General features: G+C 33.6%; 1 protein-coding gene across 1 annotated transcript in view; it reads left to right on the plus strand.

The window, feature by feature from the left end:
• The window catches only part of IMPAD1 (inositol monophosphatase domain containing 1), a 62,183-nt gene that overhangs the window by 21,810 nt on the left and 15,562 nt on the right, over positions 1-24,811 (plus strand). Inside the window, exons 2-3 of the mRNA XM_031946381.1 lie at positions 12,628-12,790; positions 17,602-17,697. Coding sequence (XP_031802241.1) covers positions 12,628-12,790; positions 17,602-17,697 — 259 coding nt within the window. The remainder of the gene's footprint in view (positions 1-12,627; positions 12,791-17,601; positions 17,698-24,811) is intronic.

Consider the following 24,811-nt stretch of genomic DNA (forward strand, 5'->3'; position numbering starts at 1 on the left):
TGGGCTGGAAGTAATATTAAAGTACTAAAGAATAAAATTTTTTTTTCAAAGTTAGTACAACATGGCAACTTTAGTTTACAAACATAAAATTAATGTATCCACTGTTTGGGACATTTTTTAAACTTGTTCCTGGTTATATTGATAATTATTACACCTGAGTTTGTTGTGCCTTGTGTTAACAAGTAACTCACTCAATCCTCATTCTTTGAGAGCCCTTCCTCCCCAGTCCTTCTTGTATCATCTCCCATTGGGAAAGATTCTTATCCGTTTCTCAGTTAATTGCTGAATCTACTTTGGAAAGTATAAGTTTAGGAAGTAATGCAATTATTTTTTTAATAAAATTTAATTTTGTCACTTTTTAGTTTTTCCATTTCCAAGGAAAGTATTGAAAGTTTCGACAGCTTTGTTATGGAAAAGAAAACAACTTAATATTAGAAAGTCATTTTCAGTTACTTGTATGCTTAAGCCTTAAAAAACTTGTCTTCCTCCATTCTCTTTGTCTAGAAATTTCACCCCTCAATTATTGTCTCTAACAATGTTTACCAAAGATGGTATTGATTGCAATTACTTATTTGAAATAAATATCAGTGAAATACTTTTAACTTTTAAATGGTGAGCTGTGGTCAGTAAGGATATTTCTCTCTATAGGTCTTTCTAGTGTGTTTATATAATAGCTTTTGCATTGTTCTTTCACTGTGATCATCTTGAAACAAAGCAAATATTGATTTTTTTTAAACTGTCTACTTTCTTCACATGCTCCTGTAGGAGCCATCCATTCATGTGTTCAGGAAGGCCTGGAGAGACCTATAGAAATTTAACACATTTTAGTATTCTTTCTCACCTCTTGCCTATTGAATGACTTTAGACAAGTATTAAGGACCCATAGGATGTATGAACATCATATTACTAGGCCATCTGCATAGTATTGGGCATATACTTATCTTTATTCCTTCATTAATGTGTTTTTTGGGTTGGTTTGTGTTTTTTGATGGATATTCTTTTAATCAAAGCAAATTGTGACTTCTCTAGTAGATGGTCTTCTGGTTCTAGTGATGGGGTCATAAATGCATTAAGCTGCTCTACCTTCTCATGATAACCCTTCCCAGGTTCGATAAGCTGGCCCCCAGACAACAGTCTTGTAATTCTTTGCCAGATCTGTACTCAAAGCCTTTTCAGAATGGGTAAGGTCCATCAAAACTTGTAGCTCTTCTAAGAAAACTATGAGAACCCGGTATTATCTTATACCATGGTATTCAGGATATGACTATATTGTTGTTTAGAATTTATTAGGGCAAGCAAAATGGACAAATTTTTTAATTGAAAGAAATTTAAGGTGGCATTCCAGGCAGTATTCCAAAAGTTCATTTGTAAGTTATTTGTTTGGAGCTTGAGACATCCTCTTTTACAAAACCATTGTTTTAAATTGTCATTATTGGCATTCCCTGACAATTTTCAAACAGTACTACTTGTAATATGGACATCTTCCTCATAAACCTCTGCTCTCCCTTTGGGACCTTAGACCCTTTTTATTGCTTGGAACAATGTGACTCCAGCCTTTTCCAAAGCATGCTCGTGTGTATGTCTTCCTTTTCCTAGTTCCCCTTCCATTCCATTAGAATAAAAGGTTTAATACAGACTGTTTGTTTTCTTGCCTATATTTATATCCCTAATGCTTAGCTTTGTAACCAGCACTTTGTTGTTCAGTCATTTTAGCCATGTCCAATTCTTCATGGCTCCATTTGAAGTTTTCTTGGCAAAGATATTGAAATGATTTGTCATTTCATTCTCTAGTTCATTTTAAAGATGATGGACTGAGACGAACAGGGTTAGGTGAGTTGTTCTAGATTACATGGTTAGTTAAGTACCTGTGGCTGAATTTAAGTGACATCTGTGACACCTAAATGCCCCAACTAGCAACCTAGTAAATACTTAATAAATGCTTTTTTTATTCATTCTTATTCCATCCATCCATAATATAATTTTTTTAATTGCTCATTATGTCATAACAACATAGTTATTGTTATGTATTTTATATATGTCATAACATAGTTATGACATAATGAGCGATTCAAAAAAAATTATACAATACATGGTCCCTCTTAGGGAATTTACAGTCTAATTGGGGAAGAAAACTTAAGGTGATAAGAGATAGTAGAAGATTTAATCCATAAATTCTGTATTATTAATAACATTTTCGGTGAGCACTTATATAATAATTTTTTTGGAAGTCACAATGTCCCTTTAATGTTTTATCTTCCAAATGCTTGGTAGCTTTTTGGATTTACCTGCTCTTGGTTGTATGGGAAGTTGCATGGTTGTGTTTTTGAAGTAGACTCAAATATTTGGAGCTCTTGATCTGCATGATTTTCTGGGGTTTTCCAGATCAAGTAAGCATGCTGCCACTTTTAATGATTGTCTGGGAGAGTTAATATAATTCAAAGAGCAGAGATCTCTGGAAGACTTGATCTTTCCTAGGAATTCTTGATGGTTTCTTTAACTTCTTCTACTCTGAAATTCACTTACATGATAAATTGGTAAGATTTTCATGTACATGCACATGCATTGTATGTGTTTGTGTGTGTGTATATGTATGTTTAAATCACAGAATCTTAAAGTTTGAAGGGACCTCAGATTATCTTACTGAACCCATACAAATGGTCTTACATTAATGTCAAAGCACCTACTGCTCTTTGAGGTAATTCATTCCATTTTTAGTCAGTTTTAATAGTTCAGAAATTAATCCCTACCTCCTTACATTGAGACAACATTTACCTTTCTGCAACTTCTGCCCAGTTTTTAATCTTGTGCTTGGGTCACCAAAAGTTAGGAGTACATAGTCAAAGAAGACAATGAATATTTTTCATCTGTAATCTTGGCTCCCTTTCATTCTTGGATCATGGATATAGCCTTTAGTTTCAGCCTTAGTTTCCCCATATATAAAACTAAGCTAATGACATGGTAGCCTAAATGCCTAGGACTTGAAAGAGTGAATTAGATGTTTAAAAGATTATTGGGCATGGGAATTAGGGATGCTAATAATGTATTTCACTAGTGCCTTTTATCTAGACATCTAATAATGATGACATCTTTGCAGCACCTGCACAGAGAAGCCCAGCAAGAATGCATGCTTACTGTGCCCATTTTTGCACGTAGAAGCTTAGAGTAATATTGTGATTTGTCCGATGTTACTCATCAATCACAATGCTGAAAAAAAGAGTTCTGGATTCAAAACAAGAGGAATAAAGTTCAAATCTTGTCTGTAATTACTTCCTTTGTGTGTTTAATTAAATTTCTTTCCTCTCTCTGGGCTTCAGTTTTCCTCATATATGAAATGTAGAAGTTAGATGATTTTTAAGGTCTCTTTGTAAATTTGATTTTCTTTATTTCTTGATGTCAAATAAATTTATTTGTGCAATTTTCAGACTTAAAAGAATGCAGTGTTCCATATCAGTGAAAAGTTGAGAGATTTCTTTGAAAGTAAATACTGGAAAAAAAAAAAACTTTTTTGATGTATTAAAGTGGTTGTAGCCAGTTTTAGAATCTGTCCATCATCACACATGACAGTACTATAGGTCAAATTAGTGTGAGTATATTGATAGCAATCAAATTTTGATTTGATTTAATAAAACATCTCTGCTTTTTTTCATGTCATGCCTGTTGTACTACCTTCAGCCCCAGATCAAAGATTCTGACTCTCCACCTGATTGATCAGAATTAGTCATTGGTAACCCCACCCAGAACTACCATGCTATTGACCAGAATCTTTACATAAGGTTGCTGAGTTAGTCTTATTGTTCTTCTTCTTTCCCCCATATACACTTTTTACACCTCTGATGGTAAATTAAATTTTGCATTTACAAATAGGGAAACTAAGGGAATTAAATTAAATGACTTGGACAGCATCACACAACTAGCAAATATCTGAGTCTGGATTTGAAATTAAGTTTTCCTGACAACCTAGTCCAGTGCTCTTATTCACTTAGTTACCTAGCTGCTTGTGATTTAAATAATCATTTATTAAGGACCTGGAGGGTAGAGACTTTCCTTTCACATATATATGCATGTATATATTTTATACATATAAAATAAATGCATGTATATATTTTACATATATATAAGTATAACTATATATGTATATATAAATTTAAGTGTGTATATATATATATAGATATAGATATATGTATATATTTATTTATTTCCATCTCCTAGAGCCATGTCTGGCACAGCAATGCTTATTACCTTCCACAGGGAGAATTATTTGTCACCTCCACCCTTCAGGGCAGTGCTTCAGTAGATTCAATAGATATTGATGGGGGCATGTCCCTTAGCTGTGTAGATAATAACTCATTCCTAAAACCTACTATGACAATAGATTTGACAAATCACTCTAAGAAGGACTTAATGGGTATTTCTGACCACATCAGTGATGTGGATCTCTGATTGATTTCTGAAAATTTTGCTTGTTTAACCTTCATTTCCCTTTTTTTGGTGGATGTGGTTTTTAATGCAGTTTTTAAGTTTTTGAAGCACCCACATATCTTTACAATCTCTTCCTCAGAGCTCTCATTCATCAGTAGCTTGTCATTGATCTTTTATATGAAAAGCAGAAGAGCCCTCATTACTTTTTCAAAGCAGAAACAACAAAAGATTATCTAATTTTTTTCTCTCTCAGTGATTGTGGCATTTACTCTCATTTTGTCTTTCTAAAGATTACTTAGGAAAGAATTGTGAAATTAATCACCATGAAGGGTTGTTTCAAACTGCAAGTAAGGAATGCCCAATAAGAAGAATAAGAGTTGTTAGTGATGTTATAATTTTTGATTTTGAAGCAAATTGCTTTCCCCCCCATAAAGATAGATATTGTGGGCTTTTTTTTTTAAGAGCTAGTTAGTAAGCATTATAAGTGTCTTCTATGTGCCAATCACAGTTTATTAAGCACTGAAAACATAAAGAAAGCAAGGGGGAAAGTCTAATAGTGGAGACAGCATGCAGAAGTGCAAAATAACTATTTACAAAGAGGATAAATCAGAGATAAGGGGAAAAGGCACCAGTATTAAGGGACTTTGGGGAAAGCTTTTGGTAGAAGGTAGAATTTCATCTGAGACCTGAAGGAAGCCAGGGAAACCATGAGTCAAAGATAAAGAGAAAATATCAACCCTGATTCCCCATCACATACTTTTTGACCCAGTGGTAGCTATTCTAAAAACAAGACATCCCGTCTCTTGCTCTGGACATTCTTTTTGGCTGCCTACTATGCCTGGAACTCTTTCCCTTTATTTGTTTTATTGATTTCTCTGGCTTCTTTTTAATTCCCAACTAAAATTGTATGTTTATAGTACATTTTCTCTCGCTCCTCTTAGTTTCAATGCCTTATTACTTCATCCTGTATGTAGCTTATTTTGTATATAGTTATTCATGTTGCTCTCCAGTTAGATTGTAAGCTCCTTGAGGATGGGGACTGTCTTTTGCCTCTTTATGTATTACCAGCGTTTAATACAGTGCCTGGTACATAGTAAATGCTTAGTTATTGATTGAGAAATTGAAATCTGGGGGACAGCCCATGGAAAATGCATAGTCGGGAGATAGAGTATCTTGTTCAAGGAGCAGCAAAGAGGCCAGTGTTACCAGAGCAAAGAATACTTGGAGGGGGTGGAGGAGAATAAGATGGTAAAAGTAGGTTGGTGCCAGATAATAAAGGTCTTTGAAAGCTAAGTAGTATTTTATATTTGATCCTGGAATTGGTAGGGAACCACCAACTTATTGAATGAGAATAGGGTATGGTATGTGACTTGATTAGATCTGTACCTTAAGAAGATCAATTTGACAGCTGAATATAGGGTAAATGAGAGTGGACAGAGACTTGAGGTAGGGAGATCTGCAGTGTATTAGTGCAGTAGTCTGGGCATGAGGTCATGGAAGTTTGCCCCAGGATGATAGCAACCTCTTTGGAAAAGTGAAGGGAGCATATTCTTTTTTTTTTTTTTTTTTTTCCAATAGTTGCTTATTTACAAGTTATATGAATGGGTAACTTTACAACATTGACAATTGCCAAATCTTTTGTTCCAATTTTTCCCTTCCTTCCCCCACCCCCTCCCCTAGATGGCAGGATGACCAATACATGTTAAATATGTTAAAGTATAAATAAATACAAAATAAGTATACATGTCCAAACAGTTATTTTGCTGTACAAAAAGAATCGGAGTTTGAAATAGTATACTATTAGCCTGTGAAGGAAATCCAAAATGCAGGCAGGCAAAAATATAGGGATTGGGAATTCAATGTAATGGTTCTTAGTCATCTCCCAGAGTTCTTTCACTGGGTGTAGCTGGTTCAGTTCATTACTGCTCCATTGGACCTGATTTGGTTCATCTCATTGCTGAAGATGGCCAGGTTCATCAGAATTGATCATCATACAGTATTGTTGTTGAAGTATATAATGATCTTCTGGTTCTGCTCGTTTCACTCAGCATCAATTCATGTAAGTCACTCCAGGCCTTTCTGAAATCATCCTGTTGGTCATTTCTTACAGAACAATAATATCCCATAATATTCATATACCACAATTTATTCAGCATTCTCCAATTGATGGGCATCTACTAAGTTTCCAGTTTCTGGCCACTACAGAGAGGGCTGCCACAAACATTCTTGCACATACAGGTCCCTTTGAAGGGAGCATATTCTAAGTACGTAGTAGGGAATAAAGAAGGAAATAAAATACTTATTGCAACCTTTACTACATAATGTGCTAATAAATACTTTGCAAATATTATCTGATTTGATCCTCACAACAGCCTGTGAAATAGGTACTATTGTAACTACTTTACACTTGAGGAAATTGAAGCAGACTTGTTCTGGGGCAGGATTTGAACTCAGATTTTCCTGATCTGATCCTAGGATGTTATTTACTATGCTACCCACTTGCCATTCAAGAGCTATTATGGGAGAAATGGCAGGATTTGGCAAGAAATTAGATGTGGGGGAAAGAAAGGTTTAAGAATATGAGGAATAAAAGTTAAGTACTTAAGTTTGAAGCCTGGGTGACCTGAGGATGGTAAAGATATTAATAGTTATCAGAGCATCAGGAAGAAAGGAGGACTTTGGAGAAAGGTTATGACTTCCATTTTGGACATGTCAAACCTAAGATGTCTGTATTGCACATCCCAAAGAGGATAGCACAGTCAGAGAAAGAAGGCTAGAAGTCAGGCAGAGGCTAGAACTGGAGAAGTAGATCTGGCAGTCATCAGCCCAGAGATAACTGAAATCTTGGGAACGGATGAGATCATCAAATGATGATGGACACAGATCAACCCCATCTTTGATATTCTCATTTTTGTAGCCATAGTTCTATTGCTTATCAGTTGTGTGCCATTTAGCTTCCCTGGTGCTCACTGTCCTCATTTGCCAAACGAGATACTAATAGGGCTCTTGAGTTCCCTTCCAGGTCTACAATTAGGGTAGATAATTAATAATCTAATAATTTAGGTTTAGAGTTTTATATACTTTATCTTGCTTGACATATATGTTATAAGGTAATTACCATAGATAATATCCTTATTTAGTTGTCTAGTTTATTTGGGGCTAACTAAGATAGTTGGGAGAACCAGGGCTAGAACTAAAGTCTCTCAGATAGTTCTTTTTTCTACTTAGAAACTGCCTCATTTTAAAAATTTGTTTCTGTATAGAAGTATCAAAAATCAAAGTTTCTTGCTAAATAGTTTAAACTTGTGTCTGGAGAAACATTGGAAATAACAGTAATCCCATTTCACACCCCTTTTTGATCCATCCATACTTAAAAATGAAACAGATACTCTTGTCTCCTGATGCAACTATATAATAACATACATTGTTTTAGAAGGTAAGTCCCATTAATGTAAGGACTATTTTTCTGTTTTTTTTTATTGGTTTATTTTGTATTTGAATCTTGGAAATAGCTTTACCAGTCGTAGATGTTTTATTCAGTTAGATGTGACTTTATTATTTTAGTACATAAACCAAAATTTATACAACCAGAGCAGAGGCTATGGATGATTCATCTTTCCAGTTATGTGGGAGAGTTCTCTTAGTCTTATACTATTGAGCCAACCAGTGAATTCTACTCTCCTTCACAATCAGACAAAATTTACTATCTTTATCCTTTCTGTTTCTCTTAAGGTGCTTTTGAACAGCAACAGGTTTCTTGATCAGTGATAAAGATTTATCAGAGGCGAGTCTTTTGGACTTAGGAATTCTCAACATTCTGTTGCCAATTTCAGAGCATAGCTGTGCCATGCCATGAGAGTCCTTAAGACTGTATCGCTTTGGGAGAACGTCAGGCCCTTCTAGGCCAGCTTGTGGATCTGTCTCTTCATGTTGTTGTAGGTGAGCTTCAGCCACATGAGTATGCTGTGGCAGTATGGCAGACAATGCTGGTAGTCTTTCCAGTAGGGTGAACATAATCCATGATGGTGATGATTAGGATAGTGACAGATCTTAGTAGATGCTTACTAGATGCTTCTTGATTTGAATTGCAATCATAAAGTTATGAATTGACACTGAAATTTAAACTTCATTGACTCCACCATGTGAAAGAAAAAAACATCAGTACTATACTGTTATTGACATTCTGCCAGAAACAATTTAAAAATTAACATTAATCTAATAACCTAAGCATTTCTAACTTGGAGTGTTATTATCAAACCATTATAGACTCCCATGCTGTGAGACATGTCCCTTACTTAAGTGGAATTGAGATAATGCTTTAGGGAATATGGAACAAAGAAAAGATTAGAATATGTTAAACTAACATACTTGGGTTACATTCCAAAATATTTCTGACTACTCAGTTAATTCTTTGACTATTCTCCTTAAGGATTGTTAGCACCTCATTCCTGCAATCAATGGAGAAGTGTTGGTGGTAACAGCGTCCTTTCTGCATCTGGAAAGAGGATACTGTTTCTAGATGATTTAATAGTGCAGTCTCTTCAAGAAGTAAGGGAAGACAATTATTCATAATCTAATTAGAGGTGCTCTTTCTTCTAAGTTTGGTCAAGCCCTTTTGTTCTTATCCTAACCCACCTAAAGAGAAAAATCTATAAAGGATTTTTAGGCCAGAGAGAATATTATTATTTAATATTTCTAGAAAAACTAAAATGGATTTGTGGTTTTTAAAACATGTTTACATAAACATAAACATTAAAAATACTGTTGTTAGCCCTTCCAGAATGACTTCTCTAATTTGACCTGTTATTGAAATGGATTAAAGTAACTTTTCACAAATGTTATTCTTAAAACAACCCTGAGAATTAGAGTCCAAGTATTTTGATTTACATTTTTCACATGAGGAAACTGAGCCATAAAGACTTAAATGATTTACCATAGATAAAATCACATAGCTGGTAAGTAAATTGTATAAGGTTGTACACAAATTCAAATAAATATAAACACAACCAAAAATCATGGTAGAAGTAGGTGAATTAAATAAGTGATGTATATATAAATTCAGTTCTGAGATGGCAAGCATTGGGTACTTAAAGGTATTATTTCATGGATTAGACTTAAATATTGAAATGATGAAAAACATTGGCCAAATGGAAGAATTTTAAAGGGCATTTTGCTGGTCATTAGTGTTGATATGATGAGGATTTCAGTGGTGGAAAGTAGTTAAGATCAAATAGAAGGAACTTGTGCAACTTAGAAGGAAGGACATGATGAAGAAGGGAAATACCATGACAGTTTCAAACATCAGAATCAGGTAACTATGTTTTGGCCTTCAGTCAGATCAGCCTGCTCCTTTTGCTAAAGCTGAACCTGTTGCTATGCAGAGAAGTCTGAAGATCTTGTTATAAACAGTTTTGGGATAGGGGTAGCAAGTGTGGCTTTGGTAATTCTATGGAGGTGGCAGTTTGGGACAGGGTAGCTCAAGGAAGATCAAGTATGTGCCACAGACAAAAATTAAAGACTTTGCCCTCACTCAGGGATATTATATTGGAGAAGATATTGTAACATAAATAACTATATAAAATAAATATAAGGAAAAATTGGAGGGGCATGGCAGGGCAGGCAGAGAGCTGTATTGTCTGAGATAGATTCTGTGTCATAATAAAGATTTTTACCTCAACTTTTGTAAACTAGTGTTGATGATTATGAACTGCTTCCTTTCAGTGACAATCTCTCTCCTCAGATTTTACCTATCAGTTTGTTTTTCTGCATTAGTTGCAAACAATATGGGTTGATGTATAGAACGTCAGCATTGGAGTCAAGAGGTCCAGGGCTGATTTCCAACCTTACACACATATTAGCTGTGTGAACGTAGACAAGTTACTTCATTGTCTCTAGGCAACTGCTGTCCAAGGCTAAAACTCTTCACCTAGGGTCCCTGAATTTGTTTTTCACAGTAGGAGCTCCCTATACCAAAGAAAAGACAAGTTTGTGTGTACCAGACAAAATCCTTATCATGCCTTATATATGTGTATGTGGAGTGTGTGGTGTGTGTGTATAAGTATGTGTGTATACATTACACATATATTCTATATACAAATATAAATATATGTATGTGCATATGTATGTATGTATGTTATCCACATCTGAATGTTACCATTCTTAACAGATTGTGCTCTTTGTGAAAAAGGGCCTGTCTTATCTGATTTTAGTATTTGCTTCAGTGGGGCAGCGAGATATAACAGTGGATAGAATGCTGGGCCTGGAGTCAGGAAGACTCATATTCCTGAGTCCAAATCTGGCCTGAGACAGTTATTAGCTTTGTCATCCTGGATATTTAACCCTATTTGTCTTGTTTTCCTCATCTGTAAAATGGTCTGGAAAAGGAAATGGCAAATGTCTTCAGATCTTTACCAAGAAAACCCCAAATGAGGTCACAAAAAGCCAGCTATGAGTAAAACGATTGAACAACAGCAAAAGCTTGCTCCATTGCCTTCTCTGTACATAGCAAGTGGTTAATAAATATGTAATGAATGACCTATTTTGTAGTATTTTAAAAATTCATTCGCTTGTTTTTGAATCATTCTAATCCTACAGTTTATTCAGTTTAAATGCCAAATATTTATTGAATTGCTCTTAGAGGCCAAGCAAGGGGTTTAGGTGAACAATTTGTTCCTATGCTGCTGACTTCTGTAAGTTATTATTTTTCAAGATTTAAGACATATATTTGACAATGTTTTCTCTCTCCCTAGCCCTTCCTATGATATTGACACTGATGTAAAAGTATGTTTGTTGAAACTATTAAATGTAGTTGTGACCTCTGTCTCATTTTTGCCATGTGGATTGGTGACGACCATTCCCTGGTGTATCCCCCATTTCTGCTCTGATTTCTGTATTGCAGGGATATGACATCTGATCATGGAACCACAAGCTGAAAGTTGGTACTGGACTGGACTAGCCATAAAGAAGCATTGTTAGAAAGGAGAGAACAAAGAGATCTGTCATATTCAAAATACTGATCTTTTACTGAAGGGTACTCATGCCCTTGCCTTCCACATTTCTGGGGGTTGGCAAAAGTCTTTCATTTTGCTTGAAAATGCTTTTATAGAGTCAGTGACTTAACTTTATAATTTTATCTTGTTTCTGTGCAAGATGGTACAATATGATTATGCATATACTCATATATAACAAAATTTTATATATATAGATAGATATATATATAACAGAATGATTCCTTGAAGTGTCTTTTGTAAAACTGATCTATATAAATTAATTCACATTTTAAATGTCTTAAAGAAACTTTCTGTCAAAGGAATTATAGTCGGTGAAAAAAGACTATTATCCTAAATTTTCGAATGAGGAAACATCCATGAAAGTTGGAGTGTCTTGCTTGAAGGTCATATAGCTATTTAATTGTCTCAAGTGGGTGTTGAACATAGGTCTTTGTGACTCCTAGAAGAGCACTATAATATCCACTCTTCCATGCTTCTTCTCTTATCAGTGATTTATTTCGGGCATCTACTATAATTCTTTCTAAGACACTGTAGCATATATTTTTCTCAAGCCCCCGTTCCTACAGTATATTTACCTTCCAATTTGGTTTTCTCATTTTTTATTCCTAACTATTAAGGTAGCTTATTGTGTTCATCGAGCCAAAGTCCAAATGCTACTCTCAGATTTCTGATCAGTTTCTTTTTTTTTTTTTTTTTTTTTTTTTTTTTTTTTTTTTTTTTTTTTTTTTGATCATGAAATAATTAGATCTTATACAGCTTTGCTTTAAATTGGCACCTTAACTTTCTGGTTCTTAGAGTTGTCCCCTATTTTACTTAAGTGATACTTTCATGTTCTGTGTAGGTTATCTGAAAAAAGTCAGATGTAAAGTTGAAATTCTCTTTGATGATGATCTCTTTCTATTTTGCATTGAGAAAAGTAGATTTGTCTGTAGCATATACTCCATTTAGTTCTTTGTTGCTTTAGGAATGTAGTGTAACCTTTCTGAGCTTCAATTTTCACACCTTTAAAATATGCTTATCTGATAGGCATGTCATAAGAATATTTAGAATTTATTTAGAAGAATTTCTTAAAACTATGATAAATTCTACACAAATTTACAATATTATTGTTATCTTAATAATAGTTATGATACCTGAAATGTTTCTCTCCTTCTTGTTCTTGATTGTATTTTTTAAGTGTGTGTTTGTTTTTTCTCAGATTAATACCGAAGAACATGTGGATGCAGCTGACCAGGAAGTTATCTTGTGGGATCATAATATCCCTGAAGATATCTTGAGGGAGATAACCAAACCCAAAGAGGTGCCAGCAGAAAGTGTTACTGTCTGGATTGATCCACTTGATGCTACACAAGAATATACAGGTAATTTTGGATTAGATAATCATTGTAAAATGGAAAATTAAAACACTTATCCTGTTTGATCAAGTGTCAGTCTAAGAGGAAACCTTTTTTGCAACGAAACACAGAAAAATTTACAGAATGGAGGATAGCATGAGGGAGTAAGACCATTATTATGACTCTGGGGCCTTTTGCAGTTTTAAAATTTTCTTATTCTAATGTCTCATACCTACAGTTTTTAAAAGTAACATATTTGTTAGGAGAAAAATTTAATCTTTATTTTCTTTGATTAAGTTGTGTTGTACTTGAATGTCTTGTGCAAAGGAGTGATGCTATTTTCTATCCAAAGAGACAATTGACTGATGTTTTTGTTACATTTATACTGTGGTACAGTTGAAAAAGGAGGCAGCATCCTGTTCCTGGAATCAGGAATTTCTGAGTTCAAATTCAGCTTCAGATATTACCTCTGTATCTCTGGACAAATCATTTAACTCTGTTTGCCTTAGTTTCTTCATCTGAAAAATGAGTTGAAGAATGGTAAACTACTCTAATATCTTTGCAAAAAAACAAAACAAAAACAAAAACAAATGGAATTATAAACATTTAAACACAACTGAAATGAAGAACAACAATAAAAAAGTAAATTTTGAATCATGCAATTTTTTAGATGAAAATTGACATTGACATGAAGTAATGTATAACCTTATTACTTTATAGGTGAAGAAATAGAATTCTTGGTTAATTAAGTGATATACCTGTGTTCACACATCTAGTTAGTGACAATTAGACTAGAATCTAACCAGTGTCTAGCTAGAATCAACTCACTACTACTTCCTTTTTTCTTAATTTTTTTCCTTTTTTGGAGGCAATCAGGACTGTGACTTGGCTAGAGTCAGGGTCACACAGCTAGTGTCTGTGCTGCATTTGAACTCAAATTTTTCTCATGACTGATGCTGTATCCATGCTCTACCAAACTGTCTCTACTTCCTTTTGCAACAGCACACTGCCTTCTGAGATGGTTTATTACTTAATCTTTAAATAGTTTTAGATTTAGAGATAAAAGTTAATTGACCTGAGGATAAAGCCTTTTTAATAAATAAAAGGATTATATTCTAACCTTTTGTGGTCAAAATCCATTCTCCAGAATTAATTGTTTCTCTAATAAAAATGATTTAGTTATTTCCAAGACGTAGATTCACAAATACTCTGAGCTGGAAGCAACCTTATAGATCGTCTAGTCCAAGCTGTGTCAGAACCGGATTCTCCTACAAAACATCCATAACAAGTAGCCGTATATTCATACTTAAAGGCTTGAAATGACAAATGACTCCTTAAATTTTTATATAGTCTTAATTGTTCTGAAGTTTTCCCTTCTTCTAGTACCTTGTGAAACCAGTATGTTCTATTTTTGGATGGATTGAATAGACAGTTTTTCTGTATGCTAAAATAAAATATGCCTCTTCATACTTTTACCTATGGTTCCTAAAGTTATACTTTCTGTGGTTAAGAAAAAATTTCATAACTTCAGCAAGGTTGTAAGGCAGTTCCTGTAAGTTTTTTTCTTCATAAAATCCCTCCTATCCCTTTAAAAAAGAGAAAATGAGAGAGAGAGAGATAACACATCATGACATAATGTATGGTAGGCTGAACTTGAAATCAAGAAGACCTGCCCTCAAATTTCTCTCGTTTAACTTAGCAGAATATGTTCAAATGCCTCCTTTCTCCATTCTATATTTTATAACTAATTTTTAAAAAACTCAAACCAAGAGCTTTATGTTTTTCCTTTACTAAATTTTATTCTATCAGATTTATGCATAGTAGCCTCCTGAGACCTTTATGGTTCCTGATTTTACCTTTCAATTTCACTTATCATCTGCATATTTAATAAATATAATCTGTGCCTTTGTGCAGTTCAGCACTTTTACATATACAAAAAATGAAATGAATTTTAGTTTAAAATGACTTTTTGAAGAATTCATACTGGCTTTCAGTTATTGGTGCTTTCCTTTATAATTGCTCTTAAGCTTACCTATTAATATTATTTTTGACAATTTCCTCTTAGCTAAACTCAAGTATGCTCACCTTTTGTTTGAAGAATCCAAATTTCTTCTCATATTTAAAAAAAAAAAAAAAGTTAGGGCATCATATTTACCCTCTTCCATCCTAACATATACCTTTCCTATTTTCTATAATTTTTTTTAAAAAAATCCTGTGGCACAACAAAAAACATCTGAATATTTTCTGTGCATTGTAATAGAATACATCTAGATCTTGACTTGTGAACTTTTTGTGGGTTGGTATGTTTTATGAGCATGTCTTGCTTATAGGCGTTTTCTTACTGCTGGTTATTTTCGTTTTATCCTTTTCAGTGTGAAGATATTATATTCCTTAATTGTTTACTCATATCTTACTCTTTATGACTTCATTTGTGGTTTTCTTGGCAAAGATACTGGAAGGTTTGCCATTTCCTTCTTTGACACATTTTACGAATGAGAAAAAATGAGGCAAACAGTAAACTTCCTCAGGGTCACACAGCAAGTGAATGTCTGAGGCCAGATTTGAATTCAGGAAGATGAGTTTTTCTGACTTCAGCTCTGGTACTCTATCTACTGTGCCATTTAGCTGCTTTGTTGAGGCTCTAGCCATAAGATAAACGGACCACAGGATACAGTTCATTAACTGTATCCTAATTTATAGGATATATAACTGTATCCTAACTTATTAACACATGGCAATGTGACATGTTGGAATGGATGTCGAAACAGGAAAACTAGATTCAATTCCTAACTCTTGGGTAATAGGCACATTTTTCTGACTTTATTTAGGCATATTCTTCTGCCCCAGGAGAAAAGATAATATTATTTGGATTATCTGCTTCACAGAGTTGTTAAAACTGTTTTCACAAACAATGAAAAGTGTTATAGAAATGTGAGTTATCAATTATAATGTATATCAAATTGTCTGTTTTTTCATGTGGGGAAGAAGAAGGAAAGAATTAGGAACTCAAATTTTAGAAATCAAATGTTAAAGGAAAAGAAATGTGAATTATTGCTTAGATAAATAGATGGGTTGATTCAGATAGATGAATTGGAAAGTAAAAAACCAGGGATGATGTGCTCTGGGATTTGAAATCAGAATATCTTATAGTATAATTTAAGATCTTGGTATTACTAAATCAACTTTACATTTTTTCATTAGTTTCTTTGAAATTCTTGACTTTTTGTTCTTCCAAATGAATTATTTTTTTTTTCTAATTCAAAAAAATTGCGGTAATTTAATTAAGATAATGTTAAACATAAAAATTAGGTAAAGAATTTCATTCTTTTATATTGGCCCTGCCTATTTCATGAACAATTATTATATTTTCTATTAGTTAAAACTGATTTTATTTGTATAAAAAATTTATTAATTCATTTATTTATTTTTACAATTTTGTTTATATAGTTCTGGGTTTGTTTTGGCAGGTGTACCCCCAGGTATTTTATATTGCCTAGAATTGTTTTAAATGTGGTATCTTTTACTATCATTTCCAATGTTTTCCTTGTGGTATTTAAGGCTGATGATTTTTGTGAATTTACTTTATAATCTGCTACTTTACTAAAATTATTGTTTCAGCTAATAGTGAACTCTTTGGGATTTTCCAAGTATATTATCATTTTGTCTGCAAAAAAAATGTAGTTTTGTTATCTCAGTTACCTCATTCTCAATTCTTATTACTTCTATTTCTTTTTCTTCTCTTATTGCTATTGCTGGGGTTTCCAATACGATATAGAACATTTAATAAACAATTTAACAAATTATCCTCTTTGGATAAATTATACCCTCTAATAGTGACATTCCCATTGTGAGGCACATTCCACCCATTTTCATGTTTCATGTTACTTTTTGTAGGATAACCTTAATTACAAAACACAACTAAATACACCTTCAGTTGTGCTCATTTTTCAGGGGAAAGAGACTAATCTGAGGAAAACAAATTTCTAGGGATTGACCAAAATTAGATTCATTCCAATCTCATGGAACTATTACAACTCCAGTATATCCACGACAGTAAGATCTGATACTCAGAATTTGGAAGATTGGCCCTGATGTGATGGTTCTACTGTTTGCCTTAATGTTGTGGGCAGAACACATTCTTTCTTCTAGCCTAAAGGTCCTTTCTGTCAAATGAAAAGTTTGATCTCTTAGAGATAATCTCTAAGCTCTCTTCTAACTGTAAGGCTGCAACACACTCTGAATCATACAAAAGATTAAGTGACATTTAACATGTTTATTTAATGTTATCTTTCTTGATATACTGATCTATTGTTTTTAATATCTTTTAAAAAGGCCAAAAGTGTACTGATTATGTACACCTTAGATTATATTGTTTTTTGATTTGACAAGAAAATTCAATTAAATACAATAATCCGTTCTCTTACATTTTCTATATATCCAGAATTTATTTCACCTACATTCATGATCCTAAAGATTCACAGAATGATTCAAGGGAGAAGCTCTGAAAAATTTGACATGCAAATCTCTTTGAAAGGCAAGATAGTTGAAACAGGAAAAGAACATACTCATTTGGATACAATACATTGGAAACAGACATTATGTAACAATCTTCCATAGGAGTGGATTGATAAGAAATAAAATTTCCTTTATATTTGCAAAGAGTTTATCTTGGGGTAGGTATGCATAATAACTGTATTTAGGGCAGACTTATCCCAAAGAACTATTTCTAATCACTTTTTTTAAATAAAGCAAAAAGGAACTTTTGTTACAAAAGCTGATCAGAATTCTGAATTTATATTTTGTAACTTTAACTTTTTTTTTCCTTCTACTCTCTCTAGAGGATCTTCGGAAATACGTTACTACAATGGTGTGCGTGGCTGTAAATGGTAAACCAGTACTGGGAGTAATACATAAGCCATTCTCTGCTTACACAGGTATTTTTTTTTTTTTTTTTTTTGGCCTTTCTTCATTTTTTCATTTTCTTTATCATCTCAAGGAAGTTAATGTTTATAGCAATAAGTTCATATGAAAATGCCACTGAATACTTGGTAAATAGTGAACTTGGTTTGTTGCTTAAAAAATCCTATTTTCCAGATTGGTTTGTTTGTGGCTACTGACAGAGAAGGCAAGAGTAGGATTAAGAGTGCCTGAGAATGATATGTATTAAACTGTATATCCTGCTATTTCAAAGCCAACTGAGAAATTATATTCTGATTGCTTCTGTGTCTCTTTCTGTTAGTTACAAATACTTTAAATTTGTCTATGGTTGATAATGAGCTAGATATAATATATAAATAAGTTAGAATGATTCGTTTGAGTTTTACCACATTATGCCCTGCACTAAGTATTTTTTCATTTTTTCTTCTTTTCATTTTTTTTTTTAAACGAGATAGGTGATTACATTGGTACAAAGGATACTCCCAGTATCCCTTATTAGTGTAGAGTTCACCAATTTAAAGCATTAATTCTTCTAGTATTTATACAGCCTTGTTAAGGCATACATACAGCTTTATTAAGGTATACATGTGTATGTGTGTGTATATGTGTGTGTGCGCACGTGTGTGTGCGTGTGCACACATGCCATAGTCAGGACTGAATCTAGCACTTCCTGACTAGGAGACTACTGTACCATGCTATCAATCATGCAATATAAAAGAAGATATTTATCTCTATCTTCCTAGATAGAGATAAAGAGATAGATTTTGTTGTTGTTCACTCATTTCAGTCATGTCTGACTCTTTGATCCCATTTGGAATTTTCTTGGCAAAGATATTGGAGTGATTTGACATTTCTTCATTTTATAGATCAGGAACTGTAGATGAGCAAACAGAGTTAAGTAACTTGGCCATATGGTTGTAATAATATCTGAGACTGGATTTAAACTCAGGAAGAGGAGTCTTTCTGATTCCAAGCCCAAGTGCTGTATCTGCTGTGCAAAATTGACATGATAAAATAGATGAATAAATATATTTCTGTATATTTCAGATAATCCAGCTACCTTTGAGGGTACCTAGCTTTTATTCTTCCTTCAGAATGTCAACCTTCCATTTAGGTTGTAGTGTATATATTTCATTCTATCTCCTACTAATAATAATGTTTTTAAAATAATACTTACAGTTTGCAAGGCACATTTACACATTAAATATTTCTTTTAAGAACCCTGTGAGAGTAGAAGGTTGAGCATAGATAGATTAAATACTTTATCCAAAGACGTGATGTATTCTAGTATGACTAGCAAATTCTTCTATTATACTTTTGGTCTCCCCTGTTAAAAATATAGCTCTTTAGGGATAAACATATTTTCCATTCTGTATGTTTATATATCAATGCCTAGCACTGGTACCTTGGGATATAAATAGATGCTTATTAAATATTAATATTTAGATTTCAAATATAGGGTACTCTCAATTCACTATTGTTAAGGGACAGATCAGTTCTCTGAGAGCCTCCACAGCTTTGGATCATAACATCTGAAGGAGTTGCAGAGCAGCCTTTGCTGACACAGGTGTTGCAGATTGGGAATGAGATAACTTGGAGGCAGAGGAGAGAGGTCAGACAATGCAACTGCCTCTCAGTCTCCTTGTATTATCCTCTCACATGAGGAGATCCATTCTGGGTTGGATCTCCAGCAGCCACTGTTAGGTGGCTCCCATGTATTCCAACAGCTCCTGTGTATTTCAACACACTATACTATCTTTTTCTTTATATTATTAATATGATTTATCAGATCTCTGAAAGGTTTCATTATTCTAGGTTTTGTATAAGCTATAAGACATAATGAGAATGAGAGTATGTTTAGAACTTCCCTATATATAATATTTTCTTCAAAATGATTGAATAATGGATCCATAGGAGACAAATTACAATATGATTACAGGCATCATTACTGAAAATTGTTTGAAATTCAGGAATCATGATTGATTTAGTCCATGCTATTGTAAGTTATGTGTTCTACACAAGGTCTCACAGATAAAATAAAACTGAAATAACTTGCACTAGTGGAGGACAAAACTCATTTGTCTTACTGCTTTCAAAAAACAATTTCTATACTTTCAAATAGTTATCCTTCCCTTAATGAGATATTTCTAAGTAAATTTTGAATAAAACAAATGTCATTAATCACATTTTTTATTGACTTCTTATAAAATGTCTTCTGGATTTAATAATGTAGTTTAAAATATAATCTACCTTTCATTCTGACTCAACAGATACTTAGTTCTTAATAAATGCAAAGCAATATATTAGTTCCAAGTATGATTACAGAAACAAAAAAGGAACCCTACTCTTAATAAGATTACATTTTATAAGGTAGATATACCATGTGCAAATATAAGTAACATCTTAATTTGAGGAGGGAGACTTGACTGTCTTTGCACTAAATATTGGAATGGGAGAATACTGAAAGGTTTTATGGAAAAGGTGGCATAAGAAGTATTAGAGAAAATTAAGAACCAAGGATGCTTCCAGGGGTGCGTACATGGATGCCTATAAGAATTTTAATCTTTCCACAGAAATAGGGATGTTGGGAAGAGGTATGTTTTTTTTTTTTTTTTTTTAATTTTTTTTTATTTAATAGCCTTTTATTTACAGGATATATGCATGGGTAACTTTATAGCATTAACAATTGCCAAACCTCTTGTTCCAATTTTTCACCTCTTACCCCCCCCCCTCCCCCACATGGCAGGATGACCAGTAGATGTTAAGTACATTAAAATATAAATTAGATACACAATAAGTATACATGACCAAACTGTTATTTTGCTGTACAAAAAGAATCAGACTCTGAAATATTGTACAATTAGCTTGTGAAGGAAATAAAAAATGCATGTGGGCATAAATAAGGGATTGGAAATTCAATATATAATGGTTTTTAGTCATCTCCCAGAGTTCTTTCTCTGGGCATAGCTGGTTCAGTTCATTCCTGCTCCATTGGAAATGATTTGGTTGATCTCGTTGCTGAGGATGGCCAGGTCCATCAGAACTGGTCATCATATAGTATTGTTATTGAAGTATATAATGATCTGGTCCTGCTCATTTCACTCAGCATCAGTTCGTGTAAGTCTCTCCAGGCCTTTCTGAAATCATCCTGTTGGTCATTTCTTACAGAACAGTAATATCCCATAATATTCATATACCACAATTTATTCAGCCATTCTCCAACTGATGGACATCCATTCAGTTTCCAGTTTCTAGCCACTACAAAAGGGCTGCCACAAACATTCGTGCACATACAGGTCCCTTTCCCTTCTTTATAATCTCTTTGGGATATAATCCCAGTAGTAACACTGCTGGATCAAAGGGTATGCACAGTGTGATAACTTTTTGAGCATAGTTCCAAACTACTCTCCAGAATGGTTGGATTCGTTCACAACTCCACCAACAATGCATCAATGTCCCAGTTTTCCGCATCCCTCCAACAATCATCATTATTTTTTCCTGTCATCTTAGCCAATCTGACAGGTGTGTAGTGGTATCTTAGAGTTGTCTTAATTTGCATTTCTTTGATTAATAATGACTTGGAGCATCTTTTCATATGACTAGAAATAGTTTCAATTTCTTCATCTGAGAATTGTCTGTTCATATCCTTTGACCATTTTTCAATTGGAGAATGGCTTGATTTTTTATAAATTAGAGTTAATTCTCTATATATTTTGGAAATGAGGCCTTTATCAGAACCTTTGACTGTAAAAATATTTTCCCAGTTTATTGCTTCCCTTCTAATCTTGTCTGCATTAGTTTTGTTTGTACAAAACTTTTCAGTTTGGTATAATTGAAATTTTCTATTTTGTGATCAGTAATGATCTCTAGTTCTTCTTTGGTCATAAAGACCTTCCCCTTCCACAGGTCTGAGAGGTAAACTATCCTGTATTCCTCTAATTTATTAATAATTTCATTCTTTATGCCTAGGTCATGAACCCATTTTGACCTTATCTTGGTGTATGGTGTTAAGTGTGGATCAATACCTAGTTTCTGCCATATTAGTTTCCAATTTTCCCAGCAATTTTTATCAAACAGTAAGTTCTTATCCCAAAAGCTGGGGTCTTTGGGTTTGTCAAAGACTAGGTTGCTATATTTGTTGACTGTTTTATCCCTTGAACCTAACCTATTCCACTGATCAACTAATCTGTTCCTTAGCCAATACCAAATAGTTTTGGTAACTGCTGCTCAATAATATAATTTTAGATGTGGTACAGCTAAGCCACCTTCATTTGATTTTTTTTTTTTTTCATTAATTCCCTTGAAATTCTTGACCGTTTGTTTTTCCATATGAATTTTGTTGTTATTTTATCTAGGTCATTAAAATAGTTTTTTGGGAGTCTGATTGGTATAGCACTAAATAAATAGATTAGTTTAGGTAATATTGTCATCTTTATTATATTTGCTCGCCCTATCCAAGAGCATTTAATATTTTTCCAATTGGTTAGATCAGAATAAATTTGTGTGAAAAGTGGTCTGTAATTTTGCTCATAAAGTTTCTGATTTTCCCTTGGCAGATAGATTCCTAAATATTTTATATTATCAGTAGTTACTTTAAATGGAATTTCTCTTTGTAACTCTGACTGTTGGATTTTGTTAGTGATATATAAGAATGCTGATGACTTATGTGGGTTTATTTTATAACCAGCAACTTTGCTAAAGTTGTGGATTATTTCTAATAACTTTTAGTAGAATCTCTGGGTTCTCTAAGTATACCATCATGTCATCGGCAAAGAGTGATAATTTGGTTTCCTCATTGCCTATTCTTATTCCTTTAATCTCTTTCTCAGCTCTTATTGCCAAAGCTAGCGTTTCTAATACAATATTAAATAGTAACGATGATAGTGGGCAACCGGGCAACCTTGTTTCACTCCAGATCTTATTGGGAATAGTTGCAGTTTGTCTCCATTACATATGATGCTTACTGATGGTTTTAAATAGATGCTGCTGATTATTTTAAGGAAAAGTCTATTTATTCCTATACTCTCAAGTGTTTTTAATAGGAATGCATGTTGGATTTTATCAAATGCTTTTTCTGCATCTATTGAGATGATCATATGGTTTAAGAGGTATGTTTTTTAAAGGAAATCTAATGAGTTCTATTTCAGACAAAATGACATCTAGTTGGAGATGCTGGAAGGAAGGAAGGAAGAGAACTGCCGAAATCAGGGGGCAGAGTTGGAAATCAGATTGCAACAAAATGAGGAATTAATGGATTAAAAGGGAGAAAAGGAAATGGTACCCTTTTCCCCTTTCCAGTCATTTGGCTTTAGAAAGGATAATGTTTTGAGATGATGATGACATATTCAGGTGAAGTTTTTGTTGTGCCTTTTTTTTTCTCCTTTAGGATGAGAAGAGATCTAGATAAGTTTGTATGCAGTAGAGGAATTAGATAGGCATGCTTTGAAGAGGAAGGGAGGGCAGCTGATAAGATACCAACTTCCTGAAGAAACTGTTCATCAGCCCACGGATAGGAGCAGAGAAGGTAGATTGCAGGAATAACTCAGGGTTTAGCAAGACGTGACTGGCAGTAGCATAAGCATTTTAATATAACCTTAGGTCAGGGTCTGCCAAATCCTAGTGAAAGGAAACATGTAGGTCACAGTAAGACAGTGAAGGAAGGCTTTATCAATGGTAGATGTTCACAAATGCAAGACAATTGGGAGAATGATGGAAATATGTTCCATAGGCCACATTGGACTAGTTGTGAACAGCCTCCCCCTCCCTAGAGTCCAAGAGACAATGGATGTACTATATCTTGATTTCAAAATTGAATCCAGTTTTCTGGAAGTCCCATAAGTGACATTCTTGATTATAAAAATATAGATTTAAAGTTGGAAGATAATTTTTGAGTTCTTTAAGTTCAAACTCTGAATTTAGTGGGGTTTTTAAGACTATGGAAAACAGGAATAATAAAAATTCAAAATGACCCAGAAAATTATTTTTAAAAATAATATTACAAAATCAAATGCAAGACACACAAGTGGTAATATATTTAAATATCAGAAAAAGTGTATATTGAGTACACATTGAATACATTTCCATCATACATGAATAAGCAGCAGTACTTTAAATAAATATTGAGAAGATGAGGCCTTGTAAGGTCCCAGATGATCACAAGCTAAATATCACAAAGATTTCATTGATACATAAAGATTAAACTAGTCCTTTTCCTGACACATAAAATCAGTTAACTTGGATTGTATAATTTGTTTATTTCTTTTTGTTTATTTCATTCTTGTTTATTTCTACAATGTGATTGTGTCCTTATATATGCCAGCCTTGTAGCTATGGGCAAGTTATGTGCTCTGTTAGTGCTCTAGAGATCTCTCCCAGACACTAAGTTAATAGACTTGGCTGCTCTCATGAGGGTTGTTTGGATGGGGAGGGGAGAAGATTTTTTTCAAACCAGAATGAAGTCATAATTACTTATACCCTCCCACCCCCCATGAGACCCTGATTGAATCTTTTCGAATTGTAAGCCTTATTGAACAACTGAATATCTATACTCTTTTCATCAAGAAACTGTCTTTTCTTAAGTATCTCCAAGGGCATAAACTACAAAATATTCCCATTTCAGCATTTAACTGGCTTTTGAGAAGTAATGTTCTTAAACCAAACTAAGAAGGTAAAAGAACTATATCCTGCTTTAACTGAAGTCCTTAACTTCTGGTTCAGGACCCCTCCATATCCATTAAATCATTTATTCATGAAGCATTTGTAGCTGTTTTTCCTTTTTTAGATAATACTATATTGTAGTAAAACTTTAGTGAATTAAGATTCTACCAAGGATTTGAGGTTATTTGGATCCGTTGTACTTTTATAACCTCTAAAAAAAGGATTAGCTGGAGATAGACTGTAAATAGGATGCAAAGGGAATGTAGGATATATATGGAATGGCCCATAAGTTAATTTTAGAGAACTTTGATAATCTTAAATTGTATAAATTGTAATTGTTATTACTGATGTCATTATTATTGGGTACTATGTGTTAGGTCCTAAGTTTGAACTGCTTAGCATTTCTGTCACAAAAGCTTAGCAGTGTATTTAAAGAAAGCTCCTTGAGAGCAG

This window comes from Sarcophilus harrisii, chromosome 1 (genome assembly GCF_902635505.1).
Source record: "Sarcophilus harrisii chromosome 1, mSarHar1.11, whole genome shotgun sequence".
Taxonomy (NCBI): Eukaryota; Metazoa; Chordata; class Mammalia; order Dasyuromorphia; family Dasyuridae; genus Sarcophilus; species Sarcophilus harrisii.